The following is a 27314-nucleotide window of genomic DNA, read 5'->3' as shown; positions in this document are numbered from 1 at the left end:
CACCATACAGCTTCATGTCACAGCTTCGTGTCATCCTTTGCAGATGACACAAAAATCAGAATGGCAATTACGTTTGCGGAAGACATTTAAAAACTACAAGCAGATATCAACAAAGTTCGATTGGGCAGCAGAAAATAACATAATGTTTAACAGTGATAAATTCTAGGTACTCTGGTACGGCAAAAATGAGGATCTGAAACATAATACAGGGTACAAAACACAATCGAATATGGCCCATTGTAGGAAAACAGCATGTCAAGGATTTGGGAATAATGAAGTCCGACGACCTAACGTTTAAAAAGCATAACCAAGCAAATATTGCAGCAGCCAGAAAAATGATAGGATGAATTCCGAGAACTTTCAAATCCAGGGATCCCATCACAATGGTTGTACTCTTCAAGTCACTTGTGCTGTCCCGTCATGAGTACTGCTCAGTACTCACTTCCCCCTTCAGAGCAGGAAAGATTGCTGAAATAAAGGGAGTACAGAGAACATATACGGAACGCATAGACGCGATAAAGCACCTAAATTATTGGGATCGTCTCAAAGTTCTCCAAATGTACTCACTAGAAAGGAGACGAGAGAGATACCAAATATATCTAGTCAATTCATATTCCATGTGTATATTCTATATACACATGTAATATACTGGAGGGGACAGGTTCCAAATCTGCACAGTAAAATAACAACGTACTGGAGTGAACGATATGGGAGAAAATGCAGAATAGAACCAGTGAAGAGCAAAGGTGTCATAGGCACAATCAGAGAACACTGTATAAACATTAGAGGTCCGCGGTTGTTCAACGTCCTCCCAGCGACTATCAGAAATATTGCTGGAATAACCATGGACATATTCAAGACAAAACTAGACTGTTTTCTAAAAAATGTGCCGGACCAACCGGGCCGTGGTGGGTATGTGCGCCTGCGGGCCGCTCCAAGCAACAACCTGGTGGACCAAACTTTCATAAGTCAAGCCTGGCCTCAGACAAGGCTTGGGGAGTAGAAGAACTCCCAGAACCCCATCAAGCAGTTGTCAAGTAGGTATAGAGCCCCAGACCTCACCATACACCACCAGACGTCATCATACACCACCAGACGTCACCATACACCACCAGACCTAACCATACACCACCAGACGTCATCATACACCACCAGAGCTCACCATACACCAGACGTCACCATACACCACCAGAGCTCACCATACACCACCAGACGTCACCATACACCACCAGACGTCACCTTACACCATCAAACGTCACCATACACTACCAGATGTCACCATACACCACCAGACCTTACCATACCCCCCTCAGACCTCACCATACAGCACCAGACCTCACCATACAGCACCAGACCTTACCATTCAGCATCAGACCTCACCATACAGCACCAGACCTCACCATACAGCACCAGACCTCACCATACAACACCAGACCTCACCATTCAGCATCAGACCTCACCATACACCACCAGACCTTACCATTCAGCATCAGACCTCACCATACAGCACCAGATTTCAACATACAGCACCAGACGTCACCATACAACACCGTATTTAACCATACAGCACCAGACCTCACCATACAACACCAGATTTCACCATACAACACCAGATTTCACCATACAACACCAGTCCTCGCGATAAAGCACCAGTCCTCGCGATAAAGCACCAGATCTCACTATACAGCATCAGACCTCACCATACAGCACCAGACCTCACCATACAGTACCTGACCTCACCATACACTACAAGAGCTCACCATACAACACCAGACTTCAATATACTGCCCTATACCTCACTATACAGCGCCAGACCTCACAATACACCACCAGACCTCATTATTCACCACCATACCTCACGTACAGCACCATACTCCACAGTACAGCACCATACTCCACAGTACAGCACCAGACCTCACCATACAGCACCAGACCTCACCATTCAGCATCAGACCTCACCATACAGCACCAGACCTAACCTACACACCACCATTCCTCACCATAAACCACCATTCCTCACCATACAACACCCCGCCTTATCTAGTCTTTGATTGGTATCCAACTACAGTATTCTATTATTTCTTCATCCTCCTGACTACCTTAGTTGTTATGGTTGCTGGAGCAGTATGGTGAATTTTGTGTCTCGGTCTTGAAGATGGTTGACTGAATCTGAGTGTTGTCTGGCTGTTGATAATTGGCTGAGTGTTGGATGTGCAGGGTTTAGCCAATGTCTGATGTTCCTTTGTAGTTATTTCTGTGGATTTTTTAAGTGTTGAAATACTAGGCAACATTTCTTACCTTCTGCTATGACCACGATGTTGCAAGAAGAATTGATATTGTCTCTCCTTCACCACAATATTGAGTTATCTTGAGGTTATCTTGAGATGATTTCGGGGCTTTTTAGAGTCCCCGCGGCCCGGTCCTCGACCAGGCCTCCACCCCCAGGAAGCAGCCCGTGACAGCTGGCTAACACCCAGGTACCTATTTTACTGGTAGGTAACAGGGACATAGGGTGAAAGAAACTCTGCCCATTGTTTCTCGCCGGCGCCCGGGATCGAACCCGGGACCACAGGATCACAAGTCCAGTGCGCTGTCCGCTCGGCCGACCGGCTCCGCAAACCGGATAGTTTGATAAAGATGTTTACAGAGACTGGTGTTACAGGTGGTGCTGAGGTTCTGCTACTCCCTCGACGCCAGCAACATCAACGACGCCCCGCCCGCTCAACTGGCGGCCCATATACAGCAGTTAACACCTCTCCTACAGGTAAGGTTGTTGGAGGAGTGCCACTAGCCCACACCTGCACGGTAAGGCTGTTGGAGGAGTGGCACTAGCCCACACCTGCACGGTAAGGCTGTTGGAGGAGTGGCACTAGCCCACACCTGCATGGTAAGGCTGTTGGAGGAGTGCTATTAGCCCACACCTGCATGGTAAGGCTGTTGCAGGAGTGCCACTAACCCACACCTGCATGGTAAAGCTGTTGCAGGAGTGCCACTAGCCCACACCTGCATGGTAAGGCTGTTGCAGGAGCGCCACTAGCCCACACCTGCACGGTAAGGCTGTTGCAGGAGTGGCACTAGCTCACACCTGCATGGTAAGGCTGTTGCAGGAGTGTCACTAGCCCACACCTGCATGGTAAAGCTGTTGCAGGAGTGCCACTAACCCACACCTGCATGGCAAGGCTGTTGCAGGAGTGTTACTAGCCCACACTTGCATGGTAAGGCTGTTGCAGGAGTGCCACTAGTCCACACCTGCACGGTAAGGCTGTTGCAGGAGTGCCACTAGCCCACACCTGAACGGTAAGGCTGTTGCAGGATCACCGCTAACCCACACCTGCATGGTAAGGTTGTTGCAGGAGTGCCACTAGCCCACACCTGAACGGTAAGGCTGTTGCAGGATCACCGCTAACCCACACCTGCATGGTAAGGTTGTTGCAGGAGTGCCACTAGCCCACACTTGTAGGTTAAGGCGTCGTAGAGTGAATGGTCAGCTGTGTTTGCAGGTTGATAACAGTGAGTATTGCATGTGCTGATGCAGACGTTTGCTGGGAAGATAACAGTTAGTGTTGCATGTATCGTTGCAGACGTATGCTGGAGTGATAGCAGTGCTGCAGGCCGGCTTCATCGGGGTGTGGGGAGAGTGGTACTACACTGCTAACTATGGGAACAACGGTGTCGTCACCTCCCAGGACTGGTACAAGAGAACCCAGGTGGTGAACCAGCTGCTCCAGGCTCTTCCAGCATCCAGGTGGCTACCACTGTGATCCTTATCCTTCTCAACATCCAGGTGGCTACCAATGTGATCCTTATCCTTCACAACATCCTGGTGGCTACCACTGTGGTCCTTATCCTTCACAACATCCAGGTGGCTACCACTGTGATCCTTATCCTTCTCAACATCCAGGTGGCTACCACTGTGATCCTTATCCTTCTCAACATCCAGGTGGCTACCACTGTGATCCTTATCCTTCACAACATCCAGGTGGCTACCACTGTGATCCTTATCCTTCACAACATCCAGGTGGCTACCACTGTGATCCTTATCCTTCACAACATCCAGGTGGCTACCACTGTGATCCTTATCCTTCTCAACATCCAGGTGGCTACCACTGTGATCCTTATCCTTCACAACATCCAGGTGGCTACCACTGTGATCCTTATCCTTCTCAACATTCTGGTAGACACATAAGAACACAGTAATGGATACATCCAGGTGGACACATAAGAACACAGTAATGGACACATCCAGGTGGACACATAAGAACACAGTAATGGACACATCCAGGTGGACACATAAGAACACAGTAATGGACACATCCAGGTGGACACATAAGAACACAGTAATGGACACATCCAGGTGGACACATAAGAACACAGTAATGGACACATCCAGGTGGACACATAAGAACACAGTAATGGACACATCCAGGTGGACACATAAGAATACAATAATGGACACATCCAGGTGGACACATAAGAACACAATAATGGACACATCCAGGTGGACACATAAGAATACAATAATGGACACATCCAGGTGGACACATAAGAACACAGTAATGGACACATCCAGGTGGACACATAAGAATACAATAATGGACACATCCAGGTGGACACATAAGAATACAATAATGGACACATCCAGGTGGACACATAAGAATACAATAATGGACACATCCAGGTGGACACATAAGAACACAATAATGGACACATCCAGGTGGACACATAAGAACACATCCAGGGGGACACATAACACAGTAATGGACACTGCTATACGGCCAAAATATTAGTCCATGAGAGGCAGCTCTTATTTACATACACACAGACTCAGTTATATATATGTCTAACCTACGCTGGAAACAATTCCACGTCTATTATATTACCTGTTAATTTGGTACATAAATCCACAAGACCGGACACCAGTATTGACCCAGATTTGTCTGGAACTTAAACTTATTCAATACATATATCCAATGTTTAGAGTCACATTTTGTGTTGATGTATTAATCAAGCCTATGTCCCCTTTTATACTATTTTATTCATTAATGTACATTAATTATGTCACCTTATACTTTTAGTCTTTTAAGAGAAAGTAATATTCGGTGTTTTCAACATCTCCATAAGACAAGTTTCTTATTCCTTGGGTTAAATTTCTCAGCCTTCTGTGTACATGATCGTGTGAACTTATGTCCACTGTGTAGTTGGGTGACCATTACTCAGCTGTATAATCCTCCTGAGGCCTAATACAGGCAAGGTAAGGAGGAAGCCTCGTGAGGCCCAACACAGGCAAGGTAAGGAGGAAGCCTCGTGAGGCCCAACACAGGCAAGGTAAGGAGGAAGCCTCGTGAGGCCCAACACAGGCAAGGTAAGGAGGAAGCCTCGTGAGGCCCAACACAGGCAAGGTAAGGAGGAAGCCTCGTGAGGCCCAACACAGGCAAGGTAAGGAGGAAGCCTCGTGAGGCCCAACACAGGCAAGGTAAGGTGGAAGCCTCGTGAGGCCCAACACAGGCAAGGTAAGGAGGAAGCCTCGTGAGGCCCAACACAGGCAAGGTAAGGTGGAAGCCTCGTGAGGCCCAACACAGGCAAGGTAAGGAGGAAGCCTCGTGAGGCCCATCACAGGCAAGGTAAGGAGGAAGCCTCGTGAGGCCCAACACAGGCAAGGTAAGGAGGAAGCCTCGTGAGGCCCAACACAGGCAAGGTAAGGAGGAAGCCTCGTGAGGCCTAACACAGGCAAGGTAAGGAGGAAGCCTCGTGAGGCCCAACACAGGCAAGGTAAGGAGGAAGCTTTACCATCACACTGAGGGCCACAGCGCTAGCAACACTACAAACCTGACATGACAGGGCTCATCCCGTCGAAACCTTTAAAATGCTGAACAATTTGGCAGATATTGTACCTGAATAAAATTCTCGGAGTCCTACTCTCCATGCCCGGCCTGAGGCCAGGCGTAACTTGTGATAGCTTGGTTCAACAGGCTGTTGCTTGGAGCGGCCCGCAGACACACATATCCACCACAGCCTGGTTGGTCGAGTTCTTCTTGCAAAAAAGTGTCCATTTTTTTCTGGAAGACTCTTCTTCTGGCAATATTTCTTACACTTGCTGGAAGTATGTTGAACAACTGAGGACCTCTGAAGTTCATAGTGTTCCCTGATGGTGTCTCTGGCACCTCTGCTCTTCGCTGGCTTTATTCTGCATTTCCTTCCATATAGCTCACTCAAGTATGTTATTATTTTCCTGTGTAAATTTGAGACCTGGCCCTCCAGTATTTTCCATGTGTCTATTATTTGATACCTCTCTCGTGTCCTTTCTAGAGAATACATTTTGAGAACTTTGAGACGATTCAATAATTTCGGTGCTTCATCGTGTCTATGCCTGCTGTATATGTTCTTTGTATTCCCTCTATTTCAGTAATCTCGCTTTCTTTAAAAAGTCAGATTTAACACAAACAAGGAGCAACGGCTTCAAGCTCGATAAACCACAATGTAGGACTGAGAACAGGAGATTTCACCCACAGGGTTATTAATCCATGAAACCGCCTACCCGCTGAAGCAGTAAATGCCAAATCACCACTGCAGTTTAAAATCCTCCTCGATAAAATCATCAGGACAAATGGGGACATCTTCGACAAGCCGCCGGCTTCTTGTCCTCGTCGAGGCCACAAGAGAGTTAGTGGCCCTCATATAATTTCCGATAGACGTCTTATTGCTGAAGCATCAGGAAATAAATTCCATTATGTCATTTCCTTTAATCAGTATATTTATGCTTTCATTTTTTTTAATTAGATTCCTACTTATCTCGAGTTCAGACTTCACGACTTCAAGAATTTTGTGCGTAGCTCAAAACCCAACACTTTCAGCATTAAACTCTATCTGCCACTCTACAGTCTTGAAGATATTTTGTCTTCATCGGAATTTATTTCCCAGAGCTATTTATGTGGGCCAAAAAAATATCGTACTAGAAAATGGAAGCGGCTCTCAAAGTGACGTACAGTCCCGTTTTCTATGTTCGGTCCTCTGGAAGGTTAGGACACGACACTTTAAACTGCCCATTTTGACCATGTGTTTGATGCACCAGGCTATCAAAGGTTTTAATCCTTCATGAAGAAGGCTACACCAGTCTCCGTGGTGTAGTGGTAAGACGTTCCGCGAGTGCTTTGTCATGGGTTCGTATCCTGGTCGGGGAGGATTTACTGCACGTAAATCCTTAACTGTATCCTCTGTTTAACTCAACAGTAAAATGAGTACTTGGTTGTAAAAACGATTCTTCGCGGCGGGGATCGTATTCCAGGGACCTGCCCGAAACGCTACGTGTACTAGTGGCTGTACAAGAATGTAACAACTCGTATATATCTAAAAAAAAAAAAGTTCTTTGATTACATATAACTTGTGGTTTAAGAAAGTGTGCTGAACATTTGAGGCTCGCGTGTTCTTCAGTAGTGACTGATTTGATGAAAACGATCAGTGATCTCTAGCTATAGCGAGACTGTCGGATGTTCGGTAAGTCTCACATCTTCCAACATTTTTGTACAGTCTGTCACCGTCAAGTGATTACTGTACTAGATATGCTAGCGTGTTTGATGCATCAGGCTATCTAAGATTCGAATCTCTCATGAGGAAGAGTTATTTGGTTTTATATATATATAAATATATATATATATATATATATATATATATATATATATATATATATATATATATATATATATATATATATATATATATATATATATATATATATATATATATATATGTCGTACCTAGTAGCCAGAACGCACTTCTCAGCCTACCATGCAAGGCCCGATTTGCCTAATAAGCCAAGTTTTACTGAATTAATATATTTTCCCTTATTTTTTTCTGATGAAATGATAAAGCTACCCATTTCATTATGTATGAGGTCAATTTTATTTTATTGGAGTTAAAATTAACGTAGATATATGACCGAACCTAACCAACCCTACCTAACCTAACCTAACCTATCTTTATAGGTTAGGTTAGGTTAGGTAGCCGAAAAAGTTAGGTTAGGTTAGGTTAGGTAGTCAAAAAACAATTAATTCATGAAAACTTGGCTTATTAGGCAAATTAGGCCTTGCATAGTAGGCTGAAAAGTGTGTTCTGGCTACTAGGTACGACATATATATATATATATATATATATATATATATATATATATATATATATATATATATATATATATATATATATATATATATATATATATGTGGTACCTAGTAGCCAGAACGCACTTCTTAGCCTACTATGCAAGGCCCGATTTGCCTAATAAGCCAAGTTTTCCTGAATTAATATATTTTCTCTAATTTTTTTCTTATGAAATGATAAAGCTACCCATTTCATTATGTATGAGGTCAATTTTTTTTTTATTGGAGTTAAAATTAACGTAGATATATGACCGAACCTAACCAACCCTACCTAACCTAACCTAACCTATCATTATAGGTTAGGTTAGGTTAGGTAGCCGAAAACGTTAGGTTAGGTTAGGTTAGGTAGGTTAGGTAGTCGAAAAAACATTAATTCATGAAAACTAGGCTTATTAGGCAAATTGGGCCTTGCATAGTAGGCAGAGAAGTGAGTTCTGGCTACTAGGTACGACATATATATATATATATATATATATATATATATATATATATATATATATATATATATATATATATATATATATATATATATATATATATATATATATATATATATATATATATATATATATATATATATATATATATATATGCAGAATAACCACATGTGAAAAATAGAAAATGCTTAACGCGTTTTCGGCTAATTTGCCTTCATCAGAGCAAAGTAGAATATAGATAAGATTGCTAATCAGACCTTTATATCCGCCTGGGCAGATCACCTGACCACCAAAAATAAGTGGAGGAAAGGAATTATAAGAAAGAAGGTAACTGCAGAAGGCCAATTGGCCCATACGAGGCAGCTCCTATTAATATCTCCAAGTGCCATATGTGTTGGAAATTTCCAACATAATACAACACTGTTGTATTATTATTAATTATAACTAAAATCTACTAATTACTGTAGTAACTAAAATTAACCAACCGTAGAGTTCACATGAACTAATAATTGTATCTGTACAATAATGCTAGAATTCTTATGTAACCAAACACCAGTATTGCGTCAGATTCTACCAAAATAAACACATTTATATCCAGTGTGTCAGAGAATTGAGTTTGATTTTCTAAAAACAACAGTGTTCTGTGTGATAATTATTTACCGATAACCTGACTCCCAAATAATGCCAAATCGAGCGTTTCTAGTTACAACTGTTATCTGGTAATAAATTTAACGTCACACGTGAATGCCATACAGAGAATTAAAATCATCCTCCATTGCTCGTTTAACATCGTAAAACGAGCAAGTAATAATATTTAGCTCCCTAGAATTATAAACCCGTCATTATCCAAGCATTTTAGCTGCAACTGCGAGAAATAATATTATTCGTAGTAAATAATTTGTGTAGCAAATGCGGGACGCGGAGCGGGGCAGGGAGACACGCCATTAATCGAAGAGGGTGTGGAGGCGTCGGTGTTAGAGGAAAGGCGCCAAAGTACGGTGTGAAGACTTGTTGCGGAATTGAGCAACTCGTTTGGTGTCAGTGTCATAGGATACATTGTGGTGAATCGTCAACAAGAATTAATTTGACATTCAGCCCGGAACTTGTCAATTTGTTCCGTGTAATCCATCGTGACCAGCCAGAGAAGCGCGTCGACATCTAGGCCAAGCTAGCCACCACGTGTTCGCCATTGCGACGCTAGAGCCTGGGACGCGAGTTTCGGCAAGCTTCAACTTTTACAGTGCCCTATTAGCAAAGTACACATATTCCCTTTTGATGCATCATTAGAGATTGTTTACAGCAGGGTAGCTTGTCGTCATGCCGAGCGACATAAATAAAACACATGTTAGTATATTTATTACTCTCCATTCCCAATTTCTTGAATATAGATATTTAGTACCCTAATATGTTGCTACGTAATATATCCTAATTTACAGCTTGCATGTGAGGAATTCCCCGAGCTGTTACTTTACCCGTGTTATTCATCTCCCAGTGTTCCACGAAGAATTCCGGAGATTCCGAGGACGATTCATGATTGATGTCTTGGAAAACGTCTTCAAGCTAAGACCTTTTTCCGTATTTTAATTATTCAAATTATCTGTATTGGATCATCACTATTAATCACTGTGCACTGGATTTAACACGTGTTTATTATAATCATTAATTTCTGATGTTCATAATCTATATTCTTGTTGGTGACAAATACCCTATTGATTCTCTAATTGGTCATAGGATTAGGTTATTACACAATGAACTAATGTACGAACCGCATTAGTTCCTAGACATATATGAAGTTCTAGCAATAACCCCCCAATGTAGGTGTTTGAGGCTTTGATTCAAGTAAATTATTTATACAGCCCATTAATTATTCAAGTGATTATAATTTCTAGTATTTATCCATAGTTACTGGTTCCTCTAGGAATTTCAAATGATCACATTTTATTAGTTTCCCTCTTTACTATAAAAACGGGTGGTCCTTCGTAATTATTTTCATTACTTCAATAGTTAAATAAAAAGAGTCAAGTCCCAAATGTCCCACATTATGGTCCTTCGAACCGGATAAACATAAATTATAATTATAAATACTAATTAGTAATAACTAATCCCTGTGTGATGTAGTCTAGACTAATCATTTTAATTATTTGTGTCTACCAACAGCGTAACACATAGGTTAGTCAAAGTCACACCAATTCATTGCTACTTTCACCTCATGTATAGGGTAACACTCGTGGGACACAGTCAATTACCCACAACACTTAGACCTATACCATTAATTATTCAAGTGATTATAATTTCTAGTATTTATCCATAGTTACTGGTTCCTCTAGGAATTTCAAATGATCACATTTTATTAGTTTCCCTCTTTACTATAAAAACGGGTGGTCCTTCGTGATTATTTTCATTACTTCAATAATTAAATAAAAAGAGTCAAGTCCCAAATGTCCCACATTATGGTCCTTCGAACCGGATAAACATAAATTATAATTATAAATACTAATTAGTAATAACTAATCCCTGTGTGATGTAGTCTAGACTAATCATTTTAATTAATTGTGTCTACCAACAGCGTAACACATAGGTTAGTCAAAGTCACACCAATTCATTGCTACTTTCACCTCATGTATAGGGTAACACTCGTGGGACACAGTCAATTACCCACAACACTTAGACCTATACCTCATACTGAAGTAAGAATCTTTAGGTCACCAGGAGCAACAGCTCATAACCTTTATAACAATTCCACACTAACACCTGCGTTAGAGTGGCCTCACCATCTAACCATTATATACTTAGGTGGTAATGACATCCATCCTACTCGTCATCCAGCTGAGGTGATCAAGCACCTTAAAGCCATAATTTCTTCTTTCAAGCTCCTCAGTAATTCGGTAGTATTCACGTTAGTGGAACCTCGCCAACCAAGTCAAGATAATCATTGGGGAGTAACACCAGAATACTACCAGAGAGCTGCTAAGTACATAAATTTCAGGCTGAAAAAACGAGTGAGATTGGATGCCACTTATATCCAATTTATAGCCAGACCATATAGACAAAACCTGGCCAGAGATGGTGTACACCTGTCACGTGAGTCTAGGTTGCATGTGGTTGACAAATTGATCAACACCATCAACTATCACAAACGGCTGTGGCTAGCAAGCCAAACTTAACTGTACATAATTGTTTTCACTTGTGTGTGCAAGTGCACACTTGTAAACTATAAAATCCAAAAAAACAAACAAAAATACAGCACAATTATATTCACATTACTGCACCACAATAATCTTTACCAATCTTATTAGGTAGAATTTAGGCTGAGATTGTGCTGAATTTGGCACAAGCCCAGACTAAATAAATTTATAGTTTCTTAGGTAGGAATTATCACGACTAGACTTAAGCTAGTCAGTAGTGTATGTATTATACCATTTGTACTGACCCTATCAAGGGTGGGATTAAACCTTGAGATAACTCTGATTGGAGTGTCTCCATATTATTTCATTTGTATTCATTAATTTGTGTGTGCCTATTTTGAGTATTGCTGAATGGTCACCATTACATCTAATGGTGATATAGAAGAGCTAACCGGATGAAAGATAATGGTGTAGTTCGAGCATTGCTGAAAATAGTTAGCTATCTCTTGTTAGGTAGGTACATTTAACCTCAAGTGAGGTAGAGTATAAATTAGCCACATTAAATTAGGCTACATTTAATGTTACTTGTCAACTAATGAACAAGTACCCAAGCTTCATTAGTAATACTTATTCTAATCCCATGAAGTTTGGACCTAAGACCAACATGGCTACTCCTGAACAATTAAGGAGAACCTATATTGGCCTTAAAGGTCATTTAACCAGACTAATTAACAAGTCTGAGGGCTTATCTAAAGAAACTTCCATTGACTCTTATCAATTAGAGACATCAGTAAGAGTAGCTGATCTGAAATTTGATCAAGTTAGGTCTACAAGTCAGTCTTATATTGCTCTACTGAATACCATAGAAACTGATCCTGATGAATTAGGTCAAATTATAGACGATATTGCCCAGTATGAAGATGAGACTCAAGATAAACTTTACATGCTACCTAATCTAGCAAAACAATCTAAATCCAATACAAATAATACTATGTCTCAATTCAGTAACCAACTACCAGAGGTTCGTTTACCTACTTTAGACTTACCTACATTTACAGGACTGGATACAGAAAATTGGGACAATTTTTGGACTTCATTTGAAGTTCATATACATAAGAAATCGTCTCTTGACAAGATTTCTAAATTCTCATACCTGCTTAGTCTTCTCAAAGGAGAGGCTAAAAAGGTCATACATAACCTAACTCTCACTGAGAGTAATTATGAGGAAGCTATAAAACTGTTGAAGTTGAACTATTGCAACAAAGAGTTGAGTATAGCTAACCTTTATTATCAATTGCTAGATCTGAATGCACCAAATGGATGTCCACTTATGGATGTCAACCATCAAACTAACACTTAACATAGAAAAGACCTACTACATCCTATTCGGAAGCAAATCTACAAATGCAATTCAGCTTCAGATTGACAATGTAAACATTAGCAATAAAAATGATGGAAAGTTTCTTGGCATATTCCTAGACAAGAGATTCAACTTCAGTACCCACATACAACACATAACTAAGAAAGTCTCTAAAACAGTTGGTATACTCTCCAAAATCAGATATTATGTTCCTAACTCTGCTCTCATCTCTCTATATGATGCACTAATCTATCCCTATCTCAACTATGGTATCTGTGTATGGGGTTCAACCACTGCAAACCACCTCAAGTCCATCATCACCCAGCAAAAATCTGCTATCAGAATAATATCAAATTCTGCTTTCAGACAACAAACAGCCCCCTTGTTTAACTCCCTAAACATGCTAAATTAATCTCACTCCACAAATTCTCTTGTGTCAACTACATTTACAAAACCCTGTTCTTAAATGCAAATCCTTGTCTGAAACTCTTCTTGGACAGATGTAATAGGACCCATTATCACAACACCAGAAATAAATATCTCTTTGATATCCCCAGAGTTAAACTTAATCTGTGTAAACACTCTATGCAAATAAAGGGACCCAGTTTATGGAACTCACTCCCTACTGAATTGAAAAGCTGTCCAACTTTTACATCATTCAAAATCAATACTAAAAAGTACCAAATTTCATCTTCATAGTTTTTCACATTTTGCCTTAAAATTGCACTGTATCAATTGCTACCCAATCTCCCAACCTTTATGTACCCAATTTGAACATCTTTACCATTGTGATCATTGCTGTTTTCTTATATGTGCTACCAATCTGTTGTATGGTGTTTATAAATCTTGTTTATCTGTATCTTTTGCTCCCCAGTCTCCCAATCTTTATGTACCCAATCTGAACATCTTTACCATTGTGATATTGCTGTCTTATATGTGCTGTCAATCTTCTGTATAGTGTCTATTAACCTTGTTTAAATTACTAATCAAGCTGTCAATGTAATTAATCAGAGCTTTAATATAACAATGTGCTTTAATATACCTACTTATCTCTCTCATCTCATTTTTCTCTTGTAATGTATCTTTATCATTTATCAATTCTGATTGAAATTACCTACTTAAAATTATCTGCTAGATTAAGGACCTGCCCGAAACGCTGTGCGTACTAGTGGCTTTACAAGAATGTAAATACTGTACTATCCAATGTATTCTCACAAACCCAATGTACCTTCTTGTATATATATAAAAAAATAAATAAATAAATAAATAAATAAATAAATAAATAAATAGCAGACCAGAGTCACTTCAAAGCTTCAGACTAGAAGTAGAGTCTCTTGTAAAGGCCTTAGGTACTAAAGTTGATATACCAGCCTCAGAATGGTCAATCAAGTTACTTTTGCAGAGGAAATTACCTCGAAATGTCTTAACAGAGCTCTGCTCACACTATAAAACCGAGTTTCTCACTCTTGACCAAATATTCGAGGGACTGAGAATAACGGTTAACAGGTTGAAGACCCATGATAAGATTGAACCTGAGTCTAAACCAACTAATGCTGACACTCCAGTCAAACCCAAACAGACTTTGAATAAGTCTAATAAGTATAAATCTAAGACTGCTCCATCCACTGGAAAAAGGAGTGGTAATGTAGGTACTTATTCGGTGTCTCCTTCTGAGATAACCAATGACTTGTCTGCTAAAGAGACCAAGTCAACCAAAGAAAGAAGGTGTCTGTTTTGTAATCAAGGACATGCCACCTACCAATGCTCTGTTTATCCTAATTATAATACTAGGATTAAACGGTTAAAAGAAATACACAAGTGCACCAAGTGCATGGGCTCTCATGATCCCAAAAAATGTGTAGTACAACTACGTTCATGCAGTAGATGCAAGCAAGGTGTACATCACTACGCCTTATGTAGAAAAACTTCTACCCAATCCATGACAACTGGGGAGAATTCCATGAATTCTACCACAGTACAATATTGCAAAGTGCATCAAGAAATAAATGTACTTGCTACTGAGTCAGGCAATAATACCACTCTGCCTACAGCTCAACTTAGACTAATAAACAGGAGATCTAGAGTTAACACTAAAGGTCTTTTTGATCAAGGATCACAGAAAACCTTCATTACACAACAGTTAGTAGAGCAGTTAAAATTAAAACCTGCCAAAAGTGTGAGATTAAATATTTCTGGTTTCTTGACTAATAGTGGACCTCGTGAATACCAAGTAGTTAAGGTATTAGTGAGACTTGGATCTTCCACTAGTCCAATACAAGCGGTAGTAGTAGATAAACTTCCTACAGACCTGCAGGTCACAGGATTAGCTCGCACTGCGAAATATCTTAAACGAAACCGCATGAGGCTAGCAGATTACAAAATAAATTCTGACTGCCTCACTGATGTTGGAATACTTATAGGCGCGGATCATTATTATAAATTTATAACGGGATGCACCAGACAACATGGAATGAATTTGTTGTCATCTGCTGGAGGCAAATTGCTTACTGGACCAGTGCTTTTCCAACAAAATCCAGCGTCAACAAACCAACAATCTAACAACATAATAGTGGCGTGACTAGGCTTGGAACAGTCACCCCTACATTTCAGAGAAATATCTGAAGATATTGAGTCTGACCCACCTGTACATTGTCTGTGGGATTTAGACACTTTAGGTATTATCCCTGAGCAACCAAGCCCTGATGATATGTGGACTTACCAGCAATATCTGGATACAGTTGTCTATAAAGATAAACAATACTGGGTAAGACTCCCATGGAAGTTGAATCATCCACAACTTCCAGTTAATTACTTTATGACAGCCTCACAATTGCAGTCTCAATTAACAAGACTACAGAAACAGCCAGACAAACTGAACATGTATCATCAACTAATCCAACAACAACTCAACAGTAAATTCATCGAGGTTGTTGATAACGATGACCGGAAAATAGGTCATTATTTACCTCATCACGCTGTGGTGAAAGATTCATTGACAACACCTATCCGTATTATCTTCAACTGTAGCGCTAAAGTGAAGCCAAACAGTGTGTCTTTGAATGAATGTCTCCAAACAGGACCTAGCCTAACTCAAAGGCTACATGATGTGCTGTTACGATTCCGCACTGGTATTTTCGCTTATGCTGCTGATATCAGTAAAGCTTTCCTACGAGTAGGAGGAAGGATCGTAATTACACTAAGTTTCTCTGGATTTAGGACCCACTGGATCCCAACAGTGATATCATCACATATCGTTTTGCCTCAGTATTATTCGGAGCGACGTCCTCCCCGTTTCTATTGCAAGCAACATTAGACACACATTTGAGGAAGTCAAATAGTCCTTATAAGGCAGACATTAGTGACAACTTGTATGTCGACAATTTCCAGGGAACTACAAATGATCAAACCAATTTGGTAGAAATCTACCATGAGGCTAACCGTGAGTTATTAGGAGCCAATATGCCACTACAGTCATGGGCCTCAAATAATGAATCACTGAACCAGATAATCGAGAAAGAATTTCCAGGTTATCAGGTACCCAATCAATTAAAGGTTCTAGGTGTGGAATGGAACACAAGTACTGACGAGATGAATGTCAAATCAGTACAAACCGATAATTCATCCCTTACCATGAGAACATTGCTCTCGTTTGTCAGTCAACCATTTGACCCTTTAGGCTTACTTAGTCCTATATTAATAAGGGGCAAACTCCAAATGCAGGGGTGCTGGCAGAAACATATGGGATGGGATGATCCGTTACCAAGTGAGTTACAAGCTAAATGGCAGATACTCTCAACGGATTTTAATCAGTTAGGTGTTTTGAAATTTCCTCGTAATGCTTCAGGACCAAACTTGCCCACAAATTTGCACGTTTTCTGCGATGCCTCTGGCAAAGCGTATGGCACTGTAGCCTACTTAGTTAATCGTGCACAATCAATTTTGCTTACATCTAAAGCAAGAGTTGCTCCCATTAAGAAGAGATCTTTACCTCAAATGGAGTTGACTGCATTGCTAGTGGGAGTAAGATTGGCTCATTGCTTGACTAAGACACTCAATAATATCCACTTTGGTGAGATTGTCGTGTGGTCAGACAATGAGGCAGTCTTACAATGGGTAAGAAACAACAATAATAAAACTCCCTACGTCAGTAATCGTGTTAGGGAAATTCATGAATTATCTTCTGGGTATAAATTCAGACATGTTCCTACTAAGGACAATCCTGCAGATTATTTATCTCGAGGATTAACACTAAAACAACTCATCAAGTCTTCGCTGTGGTTCAATGGACCTTCATGGCTTGTTGGTGGTCAGTGGCCCAAACAAAAGCCACATGTCATAGTGACAAATATCACCACTCCCAAGAAAGAACCAGAACCTCAACGAATCTTATCCATTGATCCTCACAATTATTCTAACTTAAGTAAGTTATTAAGAGTGACCGCACATGTGTTTGACTTTCTTGCTAAGATAGGAATCCGACATAAGTTTCCCAATCCTATTCTCTACTGGATCAAACGTGCACAACAAGAGACATATGGAAGCGAATATGAAAATCTACCAGATAAATTAACTAAGTCTCTAGGTATCTGGTATGATGCCAACACTCATAATATACTAAGGTGTGGAGGACGTTTGCTTCATGCAAAAATTGATCTGGACACTAAGAATCCAATTCTTCTACCACGTCACCACATCATCACCAAACTTCTAGTTTTACATCACCATCAATACGGTACTTTACATGGTGGAGTGTTAGATACTCTCACCGACCTTAGACAGAAATTTTTGCTTCCTCAAGGTCGTCAGACAGTCAAGTCAATTATTAAATTCTGTGTAATCTGCAAAAGATACGATACTAGAGTATGTCCTTACCCAGGACCTCCACCACTTCCAGAAGAAAGAGTGGTTCATCTTCGTCCTTTTGAAACCACTGGTGTAGATTACACAGGAGCCTTGCTTCTCACTGGCAACCCAGATAAGATACCAGTGAAAGCTTACATTTGCCTCTTTACGTGTGCTACTACTAGAGGCGTACATTTAGAAGTGACTTCAGATATGAGCGCTGAAGCCTTCATCCAAGCCTTCTGCAGATTTGCAGCTCGCAGATCTTGTCCCAAACTCATGATATCGGACAATGGTTCCAATTTTGTGGCAGGAGAAGCCTGTCTGCGAGAAGTGTGGAGTCATCCAGAAGTACAATCAGTCCTGCAGAGACGACAATGTCACTGGAAATTTATAGCTCGAAGAGCCCCTTGGCAAGGTGGGTTCTACGAACGAATGATAGGCACTGTCAAGAAGTGTTTAAGAAAAACCTTACATAGACAAAAAATCAGTTACTCCGAACTCCAAACAATTGTTGTGGAAATCGAGGCGCGATTCAACAATCGCCCATTAACATACCTGTCCGATGATTTCTCACAAAGAGAACCTCTGAGTCCCTCACACTTGATACATGGAGGTCTGCTGAGTCCTCTCATACCTTTAGCAGAAGAGGACCCCGTCGACCCCTCACATGTAACCAGAAGTGACTTGGTAGAAAGTTACCAACATCTCTCAAGAGTCATTGAAAGGTGGAATGAGGTGTGGACTCGAGAGTACCTCACAGCTCTACGAGAGTACCACTACGGAGCTTCGAGTCCTTATAATAAAGTACAACTTAAACCAGGGGACCTAGTATTAGTCGACAGTGATGGACCAACGTCGGAGTGGCCCATAGGCAAAATTGTTGCCATCCATCCAGATCATCAAGGTATCCTGAGAGTAGTGAAAGTTTTATGCCGAGGCAACACTACCCTAAAAACTTTAGAGAAGTTGGTACCTCTCGAACTAGCAGAACGAGAGTGTTTGCCAGAACCAGCTTCACCAGTAGTTTCCGAGGACAGTAATTCTGATCCACCGAGCAACCACCCCACTAGAGCTGCTGCTCAACAATGCAAGCGGAAACTGCAAGCCTATTACAGCTCTGACCAAGAGCAAATCCCTTTCCATCCAATTTAAGTAACCATGATGATACTGTGGTGTGATGTCAAGTAACAAATCATTACAAGTCACTATGACCCAAGACATTCTTATCACAGTAGATTCTCAGTTATTTGAATTGTGTGATTTAAATTCTTAATTGTTGTATAGGCTATAAATAACATTATTTGTCTAGAGTATCTGAGAGTTTACAGACTTTGAGACTTAGTAACATAAACATAACATGTCATAACGACACCAGTCACAGAGTTTATTGTAAGCCTTCTTAGTTATTAGCTTTAGGTAATTCATAATAACATGTTCCATTTAACATGAAATCTGCAAGACTCAAGTTTCTTGTATGTCCTTGACAAATACGGGACATTCGTTATGTGTGTACTAACATACTAACATACTAATATACTAATATTGATACCAACTTCAGGATAGGTATGTCAGTACTCAACATTACACTGCGACCCGATAAATCTTCCCCCGGAGTTATGTTGGAAATTTCCAACATAATACAACACTGTTGTATTATTATTAATTATTACTCAAATCTACTAATTACTGTAGTAACTAATATTAACCAACTGTAGAGTTCACATGAACTAATAATTGTATCTGTACAATAATGCTAGAATTCTTACATAACCAAACACCAGTATTGCCTCAGATTCTACCAAAATAAACACATTTATATCCAGTGTGTCAGAGAATTGAGTTTGATTCTCTAAAAACAACAGTGTTCTGTGTGATAATTATTTACCGATAACCTGACTCCCAAATAATGGCAAATCAAGCGTTTCTAGTTACAACTGTTATCTGGTAATAAATTTAACGTCACACGTGAATGTCATGGAGAGAATTAAAATCATACTCCATTGCTCGTTTAGCATCGTAAAACGAGCAAGTAATAATATTTAGCTCCCGAGAATTATAAACCCGTCATTATCCAAGCATTTTAGCCGCAACTGCGAGAAATAATATTATTCGTAGTAAATAATTTGTGTAGCAAATGCGGGACGCGGAGCGGGGCAGGGAGAGACGCCATTAATCGGAGAGGGTGTGGAGGCGTCGGTGTTAGAGGAAAGGCTCCAAAGTGCGGTGTGAAGACTTGTTGCGGAATTGAGCAACTCGTTTGGTGTCAGTGTCATAGGATACATTGTGGTGAATCGTCAACAAGAATTAACTTGACATTCAGCCCGGAACTTGTCAATTTGTTCCGTGTAATCCATCGTGACAGGCCAGAGAAGCGCGTCGACATCTAGGCCAAGCTAGCCACCATGTGTTCGCCATTGCGACGCTAGAGCCTGGGACACGAGTTTCGGCAAGCTTCAACTTATACAGTGCCCTATTAGCTAAGTACACATATTCCCTTTTGATGCATTATTAGAGATTGTTTACAGCAGGGTAGCTTGTCGTCATGCCGAGCGACATAAATAAAACACATGTTAGTATATTTATTACTCTCCATTCCCAATTTCTTGAATATAGATATTTAGTAGCCTAATATGTTGCTACGTAATATATCTTAATTTACAGCTTGCGTGTGAGGAATTCCCCGAGCTGTTACTTTACCCGTGTTATTCATCTCCCAGTGTTCCATGAAGAATTCCGGAGATTCCGAGGATGATTCATGATTGATGTCTTGGAAAACGTCTTCAAGCTAAGACCTTTTTCCATATTTTAATTATTCAAATTATCTGTATTGGATTATCACTATTGATCACTGTGCACTGGATTTAACACGTGTTTATTATAATCATTAATTTCTGATGTTCATAATCTATATTCTTGTTGGTGACAAATACCCTATTGATTCTCTAATTGGTCATAGGATTAGGTTATTACACAATGAACTAATGTACGAACCGCATTAGTTCCTAGACATATATGAAGTTCTAGCAATAACCCCCCAATGTAGGTGTTTGAGGCTTTGTTTCAAGTAAATTATTTATACAGCCCATTAATTATTCAAGTGATTATAATTTCTAGTATTTATCCATAGTTACTGGTTCCTCTAGGAATTTCAAATGATCACATTTTACTCGTTTCCCTCTTTACTATAAAAGCGGGTGGTCCTTCGTAATTATTTTCATTACTTCAATAATTATATAAATAGAGTCAAGTCCCAAATGTCCCACAATACGTGTTAAATGATTGCTATATTGTTTTGACGTGCTATATTGAGGCTTAAATAGGGATCCAACTTGTACATACCGGAGCTCACATTAAGGCTGTTGTTACAATGTTTGATCAGAGCAGACTCGATCACGTTTCGTACAACAAAATCCTTACTTTTAACAATACATTTTGCCCCTGTGAAGTTGATAGAATGATTACATAAACTGGAATGTAAATACAATGCACTGGATTGCTGGGCTGTACGAATAACATATGAATGCTGTTTTAAACGCGAGGAAAGAGATTTACCTGTCTGGCCGATGTAAACACATGCACACTCATTACAAGGGATGGAATACACACAATCTGCTACAGGCGAGGGCGAGTTCTTAATTAACATGGACTTAAGTGTATTATCATTTTTGAACACTAGATTAATATTAAAGTTCTTCAGGGCTGGGGCAAGATTTACTAGACCCTCAGAATATGGTAATACCAACGAATTTTTCAGTTCTGGTTAAGACTTAGTAGTCTGTTTGTAGAAAGTCCTTTTTGCTTGACCAAACGCAAGATCCAAGATCGATTTTGGGTATTTTAACTTCTTCCCAATTTCAAATATATTTGCTATTTCTTCGTCGAAAAATTCCGGACTGCAAACTCTCAGTGCTCTGAGAAACATACCAGACAAAACTGCCTGCTTGACCTGAACATGATGATTTGAATAGAAATGTACATACGAGCACACATTGGTAGGTTTCCTATACTCACTGAATTTGAATCTCCTACCAATTCTATGAATCATGATGTCTATAAAAGGCAGAACACTATTCACTTCGTTCTCAATTGTAAATTTAATTGACGGAACCAGCGAATTAATTTGATTGAGAAAATCAGTTTCGTCATGGTTAACCGGCCACAGGCATAAAATATCGTCAACGTACCTGTACCAAAGCAAATTTGAGGGTAAAATCCTGGGAAGGATATTTGTTTCGAAACATTCCATGTACAGATTGCTCAAAACAGGGGAGAGGGGATTACCCATCGCCATGCCAAATGTTTGTTTATAAAATGAATCATTAAAGCTGAAATAATTATCTTTAATGCACAATTTTGTAAGTTCAATAATGATGTTAGTAGGTAAAGTTAAATTATACCTTGGGAGTAGATCCCGTAAGAATGACAACAGATCATCAACAGGAACCCTATTGAACAGAGCCATCACATCAAAACTCACAAGTTTAAAATCATAATTTAATTTCAAACTAGACAACTTGTTAACCAAGTCCAAGTTGTTTGTTATGTGTGAGTTGGAAATGGAACCTACTACTGGAGACAAGACTTGGACAAGCCATTTGGAAAGTCTATATGCCACAGAGTATATGCCATATACTCCCAAGGTATAATTTAACTTTGCCAACTAACACCATTATTGAACTTACAAAATTGTGCATTAAAGATAATTATTTCAGCTTTAATGATTCATTTTATAAACAAACATTTGGCATGGCGATGGGTAATCCCCTCTCCCCTGTTCTGAGCAATCTGTATATGCGTTTGTTATGGTTTTCGTTAGCTTTGTTTTTGTAAGTGCTATTATGTCTGGGTTTTCTTCTAGGTGCCCATTCTTCGAGTTCACTTGTTTTATTTGTAATCCCATCTATGTTAGTGTACATTGCCTTGAAGCTCACTTTCTTCTGTTCATTTTCTAGTCCCCTTCTTGGCGAGCATTCTGCCGGTGGGAAAAGCTGTTCCCTGGGTGAGAAGATCTGTGAAGTGGTTTGCAGGGTCTCAGAGGATTTTGGGGTGGGGGTGGGGGTGCAAGGGAAGGGGGGACAGGTAGAGTGTGGGTTAAGGAGATAGGGGGGACATGGAGGATACAGGGTGAAGGGGAGGAGGGATGGGGAGGGTATTGGATGAAGGGAGAGAGGGGAACAGGGGGGGGGGGAAGGCAGGAGGTGTGACATATTGGGAATGGGGGAGGGGTTATAGGGTCAGAATGGGGTGGGGGAAGGGAGGGTTGGGTGAGCATTTGGGTGGGGGCAGGTAGGGTGAGGGGAAGGGAGGATTTCTATGCAGAGGGGAGTGGTGGTGTTGATCTCCCTTCTGGTGTTGCTGGGATGCTGGTTGTGGGTTCCCCACTTATACCTGGGACTGTTGTGTTGGGGGATGCGATTTCCTGGTTTACTCCTCTCTCCCTGCACTTGTGTGTGTGTGTGTACTCACCTAGCTGTGCTTGTGGGGGTTTAGCTTTAGCTCTTTGGTCCCGCCTCTCAACCGTCAATCAACAGGTGTACAGGTTCCTGAGCCTATTGGGCTCTATCATATCTACACTTGAAACTGTGTATGGAGTCAGCCTCCACCACATCACTCCCTAATGCATTCTATTTGTCAACCACTCTGTGTGTGTGTGTGTGTGTGTGTGTGTGTGTGTGTGTGTGTGTGTGTGTGTGTGTGTGTGTGTGTTTATGTATTCACCTAATTGTGCTTGCGGGGGTTGAGCTCTGCTCTTTCGGCTCGCCTCTCAACTGTCAAATTAATCTAGAGGGGAAACGCCTGCTGCGTCCTCGGTTACTGTCCGGAAGCAGAAGAGCTTCAAGAGATCCATAACCTCTAAGAGAGAGAGAGACGTTAATGGAGATATGTATACAGGTAGAGGTGTAGCAGGTATGGTAATGGAGATATATACACAGGTAGAGATGTAGCAGGTATGGTAATGGAGATATATACCCAGGTAGAGGTGTAGCAGGTATGTTAATGGAGATATATATACAGGTAGAGGTGTAGCAGGTATGGTAATGGAGATATATACAAACGTAGAGGTGTAGCAGGTATGGTAATGGAGATATATACAAATGTAGAGGTGTAGCAGGTATGGTAATGGAGAAATATACCCAGATAGAGGTGTAGCAGGTATGTTAATGGAGATATATACACAGATAGAGGTGTAGCAGGTATGGTAATTGTGTAGCAGGTATGGTAAAACTTCTGTGTACCAATTTATTTCATGGTGAACAGATGCATTAGGTGATACGAAACGCGCCAAAACATTTCTGTCCCGCTTAAGATTTGGACTCAGAATTCTGGATATGTTTCTTTTAACGTTTGTCTGTTGCTACGTAAGAGAGCGGTGGTATATCTTCTTCCTCACGGCTTGGGACTGTCTTTGATAATTACTTATACTTACCAGGGATACGTCGGGTTCAGTGAAGTCTACCATCCGACTGTGTTTATCTGCAAAGTTATCAAGTCTTTGAACAAGATTTATCCATTGTTATGGTGTTGTGGATGCTACTGGGGGACAGTGCCAGGAGTGTCACACTAGTTTGGTTAATTAGTAAAATGTTTTTAAAATTTAATTTTAAATCTCAAATTATTTTTTCATTCTATGAGCTTTTTATTATTTAAAAAAATTATTAACGTAAACTGTTTTACATTAAATATTATAGAAAAACCTTCAAATATTATTTCCATATCTACTTGCATGCAAATCCAACTGCGGACTCCATACTACAAGCAGAAGATTCTCGAGCGAACCTCACCCATCATCTCGAGTGAAGCTTTCACCAACACTCCAGTCAGTCACCCACTCGTCTTGCTTGTAGAACACACCTAATAGTCACCCACACGTCCTGCTTGTAGAACACACCCAACAGTCACCCACTCGTCCTGCTTGAAGCACACACCTAACAGTCACCCACTCGTCCTGCTTGTAGAACACCCCTAATAGTCACCCACTCGTCCTGCTTGTAGAACACACCTAACAGTCACCCACTCGTCCTGCTTGTAGAACACACCTAATAGTCACCCACTAGTCCTGCTTGTAGAACACACCCAACTGTCACCCACTCGTCCTGCTTATAGAACACACCTAACAGTCACCCACTCGTCTTGCTTGTAGAACACATCCAATAGTCACCCACTCGTCCTGCTTGTAGAACACACCCAACAGTCACCCACTCGTCCTGCTTGTAGAACACACCCAACAGTCACCCACTCGTCCTGCTTGTAGAACACACCCAACAGTCACCCACTCGTCCTGCTTGTAGAACACACCTAACAGTCACCCACTCGTCTTGCTTGTAGAACACACCCAACAGTCACCCACTCGTCCTGCTTGTAGAACACACCCAACAGTCACCCACTCGTCCTGCTTGTAGAACACACCCAACAGTCACCCACTCGTCCTGCTTGTAGAACACACCCAACAGTCACCCACTCGTCTTGCTTGTAGAACACACCCAACAGTCACCCACTCGTCCTGCTTGTAGAACACACCCAACAGTCACCCACTCGTCCTGCTTGTAGAACACACCCAACAGTCACCCACTCGTCCTGCTTGTAGAACACACCTAACAGTCACCCACTCGTCCTGCTTGTAGAACACCCATAATAGTCACCCACTCCTCCTGCTTGAAGAACACACCTAACAGTCATCCAATAGAATGCAGACATCAGCATCCATCACTAGTGTAGATAACCACACAATCACTAGTGTAGACAACCACACAATCACTAGTGCAGACAACCACACCATCACTAGTACAGACAACAATCTCTAGTGCAGAAAACAATCACTAGTGCAGCTAACAATCACGATTGCAGACAACATTCGCTAGTGCAGACATCAATCACTAGTTTAGACAATAAACACTAGTTCAGACAACAATCACTAGGTCAGACAACTACAACTGTCTCACACATTGACAGGCAGAACTTCAGAAATTTTATCATAAAACAATATTGTTACTTGTTATTATATAAATATATAATATATTCTACGGTGAGTGAGTGCATGAAGAACTGATCAATGTACCGTTGTGGGGGGCAGGTAGCGAGGATCGGCCAACATAACGACTGCTTCCTCGCCTCAGACACGGATATCGGCACGTACGTTAACAAGGCGATGGCGTACCCATACCTGAAGAATGAAACACTGTACCTCTCCATGGGTGGTGAGACTTGCGCGAACAACCCCCCCAGGTTAGTTGATGACCAGTAACTACAGCTGCACTTAACGTGTCCCCAGGTCAGTCATGGTGATGACCAGTAACTACTGCTGCACTAAACATGTCCCCAGGTCAGTCATGGTGATGACCAGTAACTACAGCTGCACTAAACATGTCCCCAGGTCAGTCATGGTGATGACCAGTAACTACTGCTGCACTTAACGTGTCCCCAGGTCAGTCCTGGTGATGACCAGTAACTACTGCTGCACTAAACATGTCCCCAGGTCAGTCATGGTGATGACCAGTAACTACTGCTGCACTAAACATGTCCCCAGGTCAGTCATGGTGATGACCAGTAACTACTACTGCACTTAACGTGTCCCCAGGTCAGTCCTGGTGATGACCAGTAACTACTGCTGCACCAAACATGTCCCCAGGTCAGTCCTGGTGATGACCAGTAACTACCGCTGCACTAAACATGTCCCCAGGTCCGTCATGGTGATGTCCAGTAACTACTGCTGCACTTAACGTGTCCCCAGGTCAGTCATGGTGATGACCAGTAACTACTGCTGCACTAAACATGTCCCCAGGTCAGTCATGGTGATGACCAGTAACTACCGCTGCCCTAAACATGTCCCCAGGTCAGTCCTGGTGATGACCAGTAACTACTGCTGCACCAAACATGTCCCCAGGTCAGTCCTGGTGATGACCAGTAACTACCACTGCACTAAACATGTCCCCAGGTCAGTCATGGTGATGACCAGTAACTACTGCTGCACCAAACATGTCCCTAGGTCAGTCATTGTGATGACCAGTAACTACTGCTGCACCAAAAATGTCCCCAGGTCAGTCCTGGTGATGACCAGTAACTACCGCTGCACTAAACATGTCCCCAGGTCAGTCATGGTGATGACCAGTAACTACAGCTGCACTAAACATGTCCCCAAGTCAGTCCTAGTGATGACCAGTAACTACTGCTGCACTAAACATGTCCCCAGGTCAGTCCTGGTGATGACCTACCTGCTCATCACATAACACACTGACCTACCTGTTCATCACATAACACACACTGACCTACCTGTTCATCACATAACACACACTGACCTACCTGCTCATCGCATAACACACTAACTCTACCTGCTCATCACATAACACACACTGACCTACCTGGTCATCACATAACACACACTGACCTACCTGCTCATCAC

At 41.2% G+C, this 27314-nt stretch overlaps 1 protein-coding gene and 1 long non-coding RNA gene across 2 annotated transcripts in view; both read left to right on the top strand.

Annotated features, from left to right (window-relative positions):
- The first annotated feature begins 2660 nt into the window (after positions 1-2660).
- The window catches only part of LOC138366954 (uncharacterized), a 367457-nt gene continuing 342803 nt past the window's right edge, over positions 2661-27314 (top strand). The window contains exons 1-2 of the long non-coding RNA XR_011229267.1: positions 2661-2764; positions 3582-3745. This is a non-coding gene — a long non-coding RNA (uncharacterized lncRNA). The remainder of the gene's footprint in view (positions 2765-3581; positions 3746-27314) is intronic.
- LOC123751080 (uncharacterized) overlaps positions 18194-27314 on the top strand; it is a 51769-nt gene continuing 42648 nt past the window's right edge. The window contains exons 1-3 of the mRNA XM_069328555.1: positions 18194-18596; positions 24607-24734; positions 25989-26140. Of these exons, the coding sequence (XP_069184656.1) occupies positions 18194-18596; positions 24607-24734; positions 25989-26140 (683 nt within the window). The remainder of the gene's footprint in view (positions 18597-24606; positions 24735-25988; positions 26141-27314) is intronic.

Source organism: Procambarus clarkii, chromosome 2 (assembly GCF_040958095.1).
Source record: "Procambarus clarkii isolate CNS0578487 chromosome 2, FALCON_Pclarkii_2.0, whole genome shotgun sequence".
In the NCBI taxonomy this organism is placed as follows: Eukaryota; Metazoa; Arthropoda; class Malacostraca; order Decapoda; family Cambaridae; genus Procambarus; species Procambarus clarkii.
This window is presented reverse-complemented; position numbering and strand designations above follow the sequence as displayed.